At 38.6% G+C, this 12,849-nt stretch overlaps 1 protein-coding gene across 5 annotated transcripts in view; it reads right to left on the minus strand.

Moving 5' to 3' along the window:
* Positions 1–375: 375 nt before the first annotated feature.
* Positions 376–12,849, minus strand: part of PCBD2 (pterin-4 alpha-carbinolamine dehydratase 2) — a 56,910-nt gene continuing 44,436 nt past the window's right edge. For 4 of the 5 annotated variants that reach the window (XM_045820478.1, XM_045820488.1, XM_045820495.1 and 1 more), the window contains 2 exons: positions 1,840–1,920; positions 376–626 (listed from right to left, as the gene is read on the minus strand). In XM_045820478.1, the coding sequence (XP_045676434.1) occupies positions 531–626; positions 1,840–1,920 (177 nt within the window). In that variant the 3' untranslated portion in view covers positions 376–530. Of the gene's footprint in view, positions 627–1,839; positions 1,921–2,971; positions 3,058–12,849 lie in introns of those variants that run through there. The other variant, XM_045820497.1, reaches the window with a different exon arrangement.

Genomic DNA, 12,849 nt, shown 5'->3' on the forward strand with positions numbered 1-12,849 from the left:
TGTTCTCTCCCTTCAACTCCCTTCAACAAGATAGCTCAGCCATTTTTTGTGACTTTGTAATCTAATTAACTACATAATAGCAGCAGTTAAAGTTCAAATTCATAAGAATTATTATAGATGGCTAAAACCCTTTACCTACAGAGTTCTTCATTATTTTTCTATCTTACGACTATTCCCCAACACAATGCACATGTAAAGTCACAAGGACCACCTGAATTTCTAGGTTAGAAAATGTGTAAATGCTCCCCCATCTCAATTTCTGATCTTTATGAATGCTATTTCTCTCTCTCTCACGAATATGGTATTATTAATATAACTACCTAGGTTGGTCTGTGTTATATATGTGATTTAAATATAATAAAAAATACCTCAGACTCAAATGTAAATCCATTTATATTTAGCATTGATTTGACAAAACATGGTCTATAAAGTTGAACTTCAATTTACAGCTTAATTTGTTCATGTTCATCACCTTCAAAATATACTGCACCTGAGATATATATAAGATTTTACATGCATTTTGAAAGAAATCACACAGAAGTAGCTGCTTTTTCAATAAACTTGGCCAGTTTCACATCTCGCTTGGTCAGTTGGCCACAGTCGTGCGAAGTGAGAGTTATCTGGACCTATGAAAGAGAGAAGCAGTTTTTAAAACCCTGACCTGTGATTCGTGGTTTTCTCCTTTGGGGGTTCAGAAATCAATCTATATTCCAACATTCATATTTAAGAACTGAAGGGATTAAATGGTTCAGAAAACATGAGTAAGCACAGCATTTCCAAAGCCCAGCAAACTCCAGGGGCGCAGTCTGCTTCAGGCTGGGCCCAGAGGTTGTCCAGGCACAAAAAGGTTCTCTCATACGCAGGGCCCTTCAGCTGCCAGAATCTCAAATCTTGTCTCTTGGAAAAGAGAGAGACTGAGGTTCCAGCTGAACTCCCATTACTTTAATTACACCCACTATTTTCAAGCCACTGAGGAAACCAAGCTATCAAATGTAGTGTCTCAGCAAGGCTAAAAAAGCTCATTTCCAAATTAGGGGAGTGAGGTGGGGGTGGTACGAAGGAACAGATTCTTGCTCCTTGACAAACCAATTAAAAGGCAAAAGCAAAGTTATGGGCAGAGAAAGGCAACTGGGAAAGAAAAGTTTATACTGATACCTGCATGCTCTGAATTATCCCAATAAATCACAAAAATATGAAATGTTCTCTTTATTCACAAAAGACTTTCAAAGAGAAAAAAGGACTCCACAGAAATCTAGATTATAAGACATTCTAAACTGTAAGACCATAAAGGCAAGGACATTCAGGGGGGCTGATTCTCCTCACTGTGTCCCCTTAAAACTGCCTGATGGAGTCTTGTCACCTTGCTCTCTGTCTCAAACGAGAAGGTCGGTTCCCACTGAGGATATAGCACTTAATAAATCATCATAAATCATTATAATTTAAAGCACAGATCTTCAGCATATTTGTATCAATGAGATAAATAAGGCCATAGCTTTCTTATTTGCTACCTTTTCTTTCGATAATTTACTTTAAGAGGGTTTAAAATTTTATCTACGTGGCTGATATTTAAGTTTAATTCAGGAGCCTGATATAGCCCAACTTTCATATTAGTTTCAATAGAAAACAAACATGAAAATACAGGGCTTAGTCACTGTTCTCCAGCAGATCCAAAATCCTGTTACTAAATTGCAATAATACACAGAGATTCTGAGAAAGAAAAAAAAAAAAGAGAATACTTTCCTAAGCAGAATGACACTTAGCTGCACAGGATGACAGGGGTAAAAAAAGTTTCTTAAACTCCCTAATTAAGGTGATCCCAAAATAAGGCAATTTCATTACCTTGTTGTACACATTGAACCATTCCGGGTGATGATTCATCTTCTCTGCTTGCAGAGCCACTCGGGACATAAAGCCGAATGCCTGCAGAAGATGAAGTCGAAAGTGATTCCTGACGCTGCCCTCTGCCCTGGACCTGAGAGAGACCCCAGAGCACTCCAACCAGATAAAGGCGCGGCCAGGACCCTTAGGGAAGCCTGGAGAAACCGAGTATGAAAGGGATTGCTCTCTGCAGAGCCTGGGTAACGGTGTAGCAGGACCGTGACCTGCTGCTCCGTGGTGAAAACAATCAGGCTCAAATAAACAAAGCAGGAAATTGGTCTCACCCAGTGACCTGTCTGGACTGTTTAATTGTCCTCAGGACTAGACTCTCCAAAATAGCCCGGGAATAATTTCCCTCCAACCCAGCGCCCTGGACCCAGAGCCTGGCCCCAGATCTCGGGAGCCCCTTCTCTCGCAGCTCTGCTCCTTTCATTTTCAGGGCCGAGCTGCTCCCAAAGGCATCAACACTGGAACATCTTCTGAGTGCGTCCTAAGCCAAAGCGGGGGCAGAAATGAAGCACTTCCCTACTCCGTCTCTCAGGCAGGACAGGAGGGGATGAAGGACTACTCATACTCGTATTAAAACCCGGGATGAGCCAGAGGACTGGCTTGCCTGCTCCGGGTCCCTTTGCCATCGCCCAGCACTGCCATTCAGAGGAGAAAGGGTCCCGCCTCTAGGCGGAGGGCTCGGCCGCCCCGCCACCAGTGTAGGGGGGACCTGGGGGGCTGTCTTCATACCATAGGGAACTGCACATCTAATTTTGTTAAGCAGAAGGCAAACTTGTCCTGAGAAGAAAAAAGACTTTTTTGCCTGCTTTCAAATTTTTATGAGGGTTTTTGCAAACAATAGGAGAGTCTGTCTCTATTGTGCCCAGAAGGCAGAAATAGTTGGTAAGACTCTAAGGTAAGGGTACATTAATCACAAAGTTACAGCAGAATTCACAGGGCAGTCCTCACTGCAGCCACAGAAATAAATATTTTACTTTATCACAACATCCAGAGAAATCAATCTAATGTTAGTTATGTTGTTTTTGGACCAACAAATGCCAACAGAGCTCATTTCCAAGTTAACAGTGAGAAATATGGAAGATACCATTTTAAATAATTTTTGTCATCCACAATGGTTCCTATCGCCGAATCCACTTTATTCAGCATAAAGGTGTCCATCTTGACATTTAAGGCCTGAAGGCTTTTCCCTGTTCGGAAAAGGAAGGAAACTCAAGCAGAACCCTGTAACCACGTTTGGAGTCACCAGTGGGAAGGCAATCTTCACTCTCCCACCCCTCACTGCTTACAGTTCCCCACCTTATCCACAGTTTTCCCTTCCGTGGTTTCAGTCCCCAGCGGTCCACCCCGGTCTGAAAATATTAAATGGAAAATTCCAGAAATAAACAATTCATAAGTTTTAAATTGTGCACCGCTCTGAGTGCTGTGATGAAATCTCGCACTGTCCCACCCCACCCCGCCCAGCACACCCCCCTGTGCATACTTCCCACCCGTGGTCACCCAGTAGCCATCTCAGCTGTCAGAGCGAGGGAGACCACGTTCCCATCACCTCTGTGACAGTGTATTATTACATTGTTCTGCTGTACTAGTAGTTACGCTGTTAGCCTCTTACTGATTAAACCCTATACACTAAACGTTATCAGAGGTATGTATGTGCAGGAAAAACATAGCATACGTGGGGTTCAGTGCTATCTGCAGCTCCAGGCACCCACTGGGGTCCTGGCACATACTGCCCACAGATACAGGGGGACGCTGTAATCTGACTCTCTAGACTGTGTGAAGGGAAGGGACAAGGCTAATGGGAAGGCTAAAGGGAAGGGCCCATTTTAACTATTCAAACACAGAGTTGACCTGTATTACATGATGCATAATGAGAAATTTTACTGTTTGTCTCTGATGCCTTTCTCTTGTTTAGTTCTAGAAGACTTACAAGACCAATCATCGCCTCTGAGATGGTAATCCAGGACAAGGGCATGTGTTTTGAGCCAGTGAGTCCTGGATTCAAAGCCCAACTCTACTACTTAACTGTCATGTAATTCAACTCCAAGCCTCAGTTTTGTCATCGATAAGATGGGGATGATAATAAAACACTCATGTAACCATTCTACGAGAAAATGAGACAGGGCATATAAAAGCATGCTCGACACGGCACTAGGCACAGAGTAAGAGACCCTAGTGGCAGCACCGCTACTGCTCCTGCTTCCCGTCAAACCTCATAAAACAACAGCAGGTGACAAGCCCTCCCGAAGCCCTGAGAACCCCAGATTCCAGCGGCTGTCTCCCAGAAGAGCAGCCGCTCCTCTCCCCACGTGCCAGGATGAGAGGCCGACACACATGTAGCTGACAGATGACACACTGCGGGGCAGCGCTGCGGTGCACACTCACTGGCGGAGGAGCTTAACAACCACGAACAAGGCGGCCAGTCAGCCACTGCCCAAGCTCTTAAGCCCTGTGGCCAAAATGTCTTTGAACCATGCTATGCTAAAATGTCCAAGTGGTGCTTAGAATCCCTTAGCATTTCCCAAGAGCCACATGGACCAAATGGGTGATCTGAACATGGGCACACACGCTCCTCCAGGCTGACTCCATGTGCTCTAAGTGTCAGCACGACGACGAAAGCTGTGTCATCAGAGACGTGACTTAAAAGAGATCACCCACACCCAAGAGGCACACTGACCAAAGAAAAGCACCTACCACATCTACATCCAATGTAAACAGAGGGCACATCCGAAGACCCCCTAGATTTGTATTCTCCTCGGCTTTATATATTTCCCTCAACTGTCACCTGATATTTGCATTTAATAAAACATCACCGAGCCTAATAAACCATTTACACAAGATTTACTCCTAAGTCCCCCTCAGGGAGAAAATACACAAACTGTTCTGCAGACAAGGGGGCAACTCCACAGCCCTTCTTCCACAGAACAAAACCAAATAATCCCCAAAATATTTATCTTTGAATCCACAAATTAAAAACATCCGTAACAATACACATTCAAATTAAAGTAGAATTTCTGCAAAAAAAGTTATATGAGTGGATAGGAGAAGAAAAAAGTAAAACCTCAAAAGGGAATTCTAATTATCTGAAACATAATAAAGACGGAATATGACTCAACAGCAAACTTGGCAGATGATGAAGAGCATCTGTCCCTTCTTTCTAAGATTTTTTACAGCCCCACCTACTTGTTACCAGGATGCCAGTTGGAACCTAAAGGGCCTAAACTAGCTAAACGCGCAGACTTTCTAAACCATTCCATAAAGATCTAATCACTATGTTGTATAGCAACTGTAATCAAAAATAAAAAGTATTTAAAAAAAAAGGCTGCAAACAGCCCAAGGCAGAAGAGACACCACTAACTACCCAGTAAGGAAAACAGAACTGAGAAAATGGGCAAAATAAAGTAGAAACAACAGAAGTTTATAAGATCAGAAAACAATACAGGAGACAAAGTAGATTTAACATACAGACAATTATTACTAATGAGAACAAGAAAACCAGAAAAATTAGAAATGTAATTCAAGAAAAACATCCAGAAATATAAGATTTAAATCTCCAGATGTTAAGAATTCAATCATGTATATACAACCATTGAAGAAAAAAATCCTTTGAAGAAAAAAAAGATCAATTCACCTACAGGGATGAAAAGAGTCTAATTGACTTCAACCTTCCAGACAGCAACATTCAACATAGAAGTCAGAGAAGCAATGCTTATCAAGAATTTAGGAAATGTGCTCTGGCTGGTGTGGCTCAGTGGATTGAGCACTGGCCTGCAAACCGAAAGGTCACCAGTTCAATTCCCTGTCAGGGCACATGCCTGGGTTGAGGGCCAGGCACCCAGTTAGGGGCATGTGAGAGGCAACCAATTGATGTTTCTCTTGCACACTGTTGTTTCTCTCTCTCTCTTTCTCCCTCCCTTTCCCTCTCTGAAAATAAATAAAGCTTAAAAAAAAAGAATTTAGGCACTGAAAGTACAAAAAATTTTATACCTAGCTAAACTATTGTTCAAAATTAATACAAGAGACAAATTTTTTAATGCTATAATTCAGGGAATAATTCCCATTCATCCTTATTAAGGAAATTTTTATTTAAAAAGAATGAAATAGCCCTGACTGGTGTGGCTCAGTGGGTTGAGTGTCAGCCTGTGAACCAAAGAGTCATAGGTTCAATTCCCAATCAGGGCACATGCCTGGGTTGGGGGCACTTGAAAGGTAACACACACTGATGTTCTTCTCCCTCTCTTTCTCTCTCCTTTCTCCCCTTTCTAAAAATAAATAATAATTTTTTAAATAAAAAGAATGAAATATAAGTAACTAAGAGATGAATAGAGAAACCATACCAAAGGTACTAAATTCACTCAGCTCTAGGAATACATTAAAAACAATTGTGGGGATTATAATCACAGAATAAAATACAAGAGTTATAAACTATTAAAAAGACTGAAGGAAAAAGGGAAAGAAATGGAGAAGGTAGATGAAAGTTTTAAAAAGTCTTGAAAGCTGAAATATCAAATGTTACAGATGTAAGTATAAAGGTATAAAATATAAGTAATAAAACTAAAAATAATATGAATTAAAATTGTATAGTAAAGGGAAAACGGAAGTATAATTCTGATATTGCTTATTGGAGAGACCACTATATAAAGAAATGCTATCTAAATGCCATCTAAACAAATAAAGACTTCAGTTTGCTATGTAAAATCAGAGTTATAATGTCATCCACTAGAAGAACCAAAATGAAAATAAAAACATTCACAACTAAGCAAAGAAAAACACAATTAAAATGAAGCAAAGAAAATACAATCCAAACCATGATTTAAAGGAGTATATTGGTTCTGTAATATTTTATAAGACCAAACAGCTTTTTTTTTTATTTATTTATTTTTAGAGAGGGAAGGGAGGGAGATAGACAGAGAGAGAGAGAAACATCAATGTGCAGTTGCTGGGGGTTATGGCCTGCATCCCAGGCATGTACCCTGGCTGGGAATCGAACCTGGGACACTTTGGTTCCCAGCCCGCGCTCAATCCACTGAGCTACGCCAGCCAGGGGAGACCAAAGAGCTTTTCAATCAATACACTGAAAAGCCTAAATCCAACCAATTAAAATAGAAGAGCTGACAATGCATCACAAAGCAAAACCCAACCACTAAAAACAAAAGGACATGGCCAAATGTAAAAAAGATTTTTTAAAAGAAATCATAAGGGTAATTTACAATTATAAAGCATATCCACAATAATGATTAAATCATTGTGAGTATTTATACTACAAATAACAAAGCGCCAAAATCAATGAGGCAGAAATGACAGGAAATATAGGACAAATAGAAACATGCATAGTTAGAAACTTTAATTCACATCTCTTAATCCAAGGCTGATTAAGCAAGCAAATGTAAGGATATTAACTACTTAAATACCTAGTTTAAAAGGTAGACCTAATCGATATATTTTATACTCTAAAAACTGAGAATATATCTTTAAAAATATCTATCGAACATTCACAGAAAGATTTGATTTGATTCAAATCAAAATATATGATTAATATATTAGCCCACAAAGAAAATCTCAATACATTCCAAAAACTAGAAATAGTACTGACAACATTCTCTGATAAAATTAAAAACAAAACTAGGACCCAAAAGCAGAAAACTACGACATGGAAAATTTTTTAAATCTTTCTTTTAAAAATCTTGAGCCAAAAACCTTGAGTCAAAGAAGACACCAAAACTGAAAAAGAAATTAATAATGTAATAAGTATATAGGATATATCTATATATAGGATACATCTAAATAGCAATAATTAGAGTAAACATTTTAAATACTTAAATTACCTTAAATTTATGAACATGATAGAATAAAAATAAATAAATTAAGCCTTGGCCTGTGTGGTTCAGTTGGTTGGAGCATCATCCCATGCACAAAAATGTTGCAGGTTCAATTCCCACTTCAGAGCACATACCTACCTTGCAGGTTTGATCCCAGGTTGGGGCAAGTACAGGAGGCTACCAATCAACGTTTCTCCCTCACACTGATGTCTCTCTCTCTTTCTCTCTCTCTCTCTCCCCCTTTCTCTCTAAAGATCAGTGGATATATCAAAAGGGAAGGGGGGAGGGAGGGAGGAAGGAAGGATTCAACCAAGAAGGTAAATAAATAATAACAAAATAAACTTAAGGAGGAGACCAGGAAAGAATATAAGAGAAAAGCAGATGTAAATCAATTAGAAAAAAGAAAAATGGTAGAATAAATCAAAAGGCCATATCTGAAAAAATTATACAATAGAAAATTGGTTACTTCATCTAAAAAAACAAAGACAAAGACAAAGTACACATAAACAAAAGAAGAAATGACAATAGGGAAGTGCTAGGGATAAAAGAAATTTTAAACAAATACAAAGTTTACTCAAATTGTAAAACTTAGGTAAAATAGTTCCATGAGAAACAAAAATGATCAAAACTGACCTCAGAAGAGAAAAATATCTAAACAATTAAACAATTATAAAAGAGAAGTATGTCTAAAGATGACACCAGAAAGTAACAGCTCCCAATCATTTCACAGAAGAATTCTACAAAGCCTTTAGTCAAGTTAACTCTAATACTAATTGAACAGTTCCAAAGCATAGAAAAAGAAGACTATTTCCAAGTTATATTTATAAACTATAAATCATAACATTGTCCCCAAATTCCCACAGAGATAACATACAGTAATAAAACAATAAATTAATCTCATACTTATTGAAATGTTAATAAATAAAACTTAGCAATACAGTGAAAGAACAAAACACCATGAGCAAATAGGATTTCTTTCTTTTTAAGATTTTATTTATTTTTAGAGAAAAGGGAAGGGAGAAGGTGGGAGAGAAACATCCATGTGTGGTTGCCTCTCCAGTGCCCCCTGCTGGGGACTTGGCCTGCAATTCAGGCTTGTGCCCTGACTGGGAATCGAACTAGTGACCCTTTGGTTCACAGGCTTGCACTCAATCCACAGAGCCACGCCAGCCAAGGCAAGTAAATAGGATTTAATACGAGAATGCAAGGATGGTTCAATATTAGGGACTGTATTGATATAATTTATCACATTAATTAAATTCATGACTTCTATACATTCTGAATATATGATAAATTCAATATTTACTATGTATTAAAATTAATGATATAAGAATATATGAATCCCTCCTTAAATGATTAGAATATATCCTCAGTATCATTCTTAATAGGAAAACACCAGAAGAATTCCCATTAAAGTCAAGAATAAAATAAAGCCAAAAATATTCAACATCCTCTTAATATAAACTACTAATTAGAAAGTACACTGGAAGAAAAGATCCACCTAAAATGGCTCCAAAGATTATCTAAGAGTAAACTTAATAAGAAATATATAAATTCCATATGCAGAAAACTTTAAACCACTACTAAAAAATAGATAAATCTCACATTAAATTTTTTTCTGTATGATAATAAAAAGCAAACAACAAACAAATTAAAAGACACACAACAAACTGTATTTGCAAATTAAAACTAAGTTGTAGGTCAATTATATCTCAATAAAGCTTCAGGGAACTAAGTTAAACCTATCAGTTTGGTAAAGATCAAAGAGTGTGATAATATTCTATTGGTGAAGACAGGAGGCACTCTTGTGCATTGCTGGTGAATATAAACTACTAGCAATCACAATAGAAGAGAATTTGACAATGTCCATCAAAATTTTAAATGTCCATGCCCTTAGGGGAAAAAATGCCTATGTCTTTTGGCCCAACAATCTCACCTTTGTATACAGACAAACTCAAACACAAACTACAAAAATGGTCACTGCAGCACAGCTGCTACTAGCCATGGACTCAAGAGAGCCAAATGGGCACCAAGAGGGACCTGATTAAATACATATATTATGGTACATTTTTACACTGGAATACTATGCAGCCACTAAAAAGAATGAGGAAACTGTCTATCCTGACATGAAAATATCTCCAAGATACATAACTAAAAAGTTTATGAATTGTATGAAAAGGAAAGTAAGAACACCATATGCATTCACATCTCTGGAACGAGTAATAGCGCGAATGATGGCGGGGGAGGGAACTGGGTGGTTGAGAACAGAACAGGAAAAGGCTTCTGTTCTCTTTGGAACCTTTTGAACTTTGTACCACATACATACCTGATCTAGGTTTAAAACTTAGTTTGGGGAAGAATGAAGAAGCCATGCAAATGAAGGTCTCACTGGAGAGGCAGCTAGGATCCTGCAGTCCATGTAACCTGGTTCATATTAAAATATTTTGGCTCATGTAAACTTCTTAACATATGCCTACCTGTTTAGGTGGGTTTTTAGTGCCAATTTACAGCATAGTTTGTCTATGAGCCATGTTCTGTTGAGCCACGGCCATTTCAAACAAACATATGGCCAACAAATAACATATAATGGCTGATAATAGTTTCAGTCTTTCCTCTATTGCAAATTACAAACATTTTATGAACAAGTCAATGAATGCATGATGAAGTATGACTTTTTAAGTCACTCTGCCATTTTAAGGAATGTAAGCATTACAATCACAGCAAATTGGGCCAATGAAGTTTGTCATTTGGAAATCTCCAAACCATCAGCAATTAAAAGATTTTTCCATGAACCTCAAATCAAGTATTCTTTGGAAACTTTAATTTTTCTTAAAGTTCCTTTTGTTTCATTTTATTCCATGAAAATATGAAAGACTATCAGATGCACGAAACCAAAACAAAAATCCTGTATCAATCTGTGAAATGTTTAACAGCACCCTGAATTTAAAACGCAGCTTCAGCCAAATCCCATGTATGATTTATTAAAGTTCTAAGACTTAACTTTGCACATATTTACAATATGAATCTTTCATTACTCAGAGCAATTCTCTTTGATATGTTCTGTAAATCAGCTGCCTTTTATATTTTGATTGTAGACTATTTTAATTATGCACTAAAATAGAACATATCTCCCACTAAGAAAATGAGCACCAGCAACTCCCCAGTACAATCTCCATTAAGCCTCTAAATACTTCCTTTGCTAATTCAATGAATTAGAACTCCATTGTTTATGAATCACCTTTATGTTTGTGGGCCCATAACCCTTCTTTTATAAAACACAATTGCTATGGAAGGAAATGATATTTATGTCTGATTAGAAATGAAAACACTATTACATAAATCAGTTTGGGCATTTCTTCACGTCTTGAAACATGATCGGCAATTTAGTCTAATTGGTGATCAAGGAAACTATCTTGTGATCAATTAAAGTAATTACCAGATTCCGGCAACACAACCTACCTTAATTTTGGCTAGAGTCTGTACTTCTTCAACTTTAATTAAAAATAATGAAAATTATTAAGGAAAATACATGGCAAGATCATTGCCAAGCACGCACATGTCACAGGACGGGACCTTCCCTGGGTGCTGGTGTCTGATCCATCACACAGAGGTTGCTGGGTGCACCAAGGGGAGGAGGTCTTTGCCCCAGAATATGATTACGTGTCTCAGCATGACTTTTTCATGGAAAACACTGTTAACTGTTCTAGCCACTGCAACGGGAACATCAGATCTTAATTTGTGGGCAAAAAAAATATTCTCAACTAGCAACATGAGAACTGTCAGAAACAGACCCAACCAAAGATGCATTTGATCCATGCATTTTTCTCCAAACTGTTACCCATATTTTGAACACAACAATCAATTGCATAGACCAACAGCATCAGAGACCTAGGTTCAAGTCCTAACTCTGCTATTCACTAGCTATGTTACCTCAGAGGAATAACCTTTGAAATGACCTCAGTTTCTTCATACATAAAAAGGGGCTAATTCATGTAACATGTTTTACAGTATGCCAGTCATCCTATTAGGCACTCAGTTAATGCTAGTGATTATTATCATCACCAACACTTTAACATTTAACATATACTGGGTCTATCCAGAAAGTATCCAGCCATGTAATATGAAAAATAGAGACATTTATTGAAGAAGATACAAGATACAAGAAACATGGTACATAGGACAAGATGCCTCAGTCCCCTTCAAAGTAGGCACCTTGGAACCTCATGGGGGTCTCCCAATCGCTATCAGCTGCCCTGTCACATGTTCCTGAATCTCATCAATGGCGTGAAATCTCTTCCCTTTCAAAGGTGATCTTAGTTTTGGGAAAAGTCAGAAGTCACGAGGCACCAAATCTGGGCTGTAGGGGGCTGAGTCGCCTGGGAGATTTGATGTTTCAACAAAAAACTTCACAAGACATGATACATGAGTGGGTGCACTGTCGTGATGAAGCTGCCAGTCACCAGATGCCCATAGCTGTGGCCTTCTAAATCATCCAGATCACTTCCACAGAGGAACACTCAAGCTTAATGCAAAATTTGATGGTCTACTCACTCAGTCATTTTGAATGTGACAGCCACACAGTACACATGCTCACTCAACCACGTCTACTGCTCCCATTGACTAGTACAGTGAGGTTATCATTGTTCACCATGCACACTCCAGTCCACTCTCCTTGGCTTCCAGGTTATATCAATGTCACACAAGCTGTTCTCATTATATTAACAATGGCTGGACTTTTTCTAGACACACACACACACACACACATACACACACACACTGCCCTGGAGAGAAAGAATTCCTTTCCAAACCTATTACAACAATTGGAAGGCCAAAGAAATTCACCTTTGCAGGGCTGAGAAACCCAGACACATATTTCTTTTTTTTTTAAGATTTTATTTATTTATTTTAGAGAGATGGGGAAGGGAGGGAGAAAGAGAGGGAGTGAAACATCAATGTATGGTTGCCTCTAGCACACCCCATACTGGGGATATGGCCTGCAACCCAGGCATGTGCCCTGACAGGGAATCAAACTGGCAATGCTTTGGTTCACAGGCCTGTGCTCAATCCACTGAGCTACACCAGCCAGGGCCCCAGAAACATATTTAAAACTGGTTCTCTAAGTGGGTATCCTCACAGGAAGATTTCC

This window comes from Phyllostomus hastatus, unplaced genomic scaffold (assembly GCF_019186645.2).
Source record: "Phyllostomus hastatus isolate PE091 unplaced genomic scaffold, TTU_PhHast_1.1 phas_contig_150, whole genome shotgun sequence".
Lineage (NCBI taxonomy): Eukaryota > Metazoa > Chordata > Mammalia > Chiroptera > Phyllostomidae > Phyllostomus > Phyllostomus hastatus.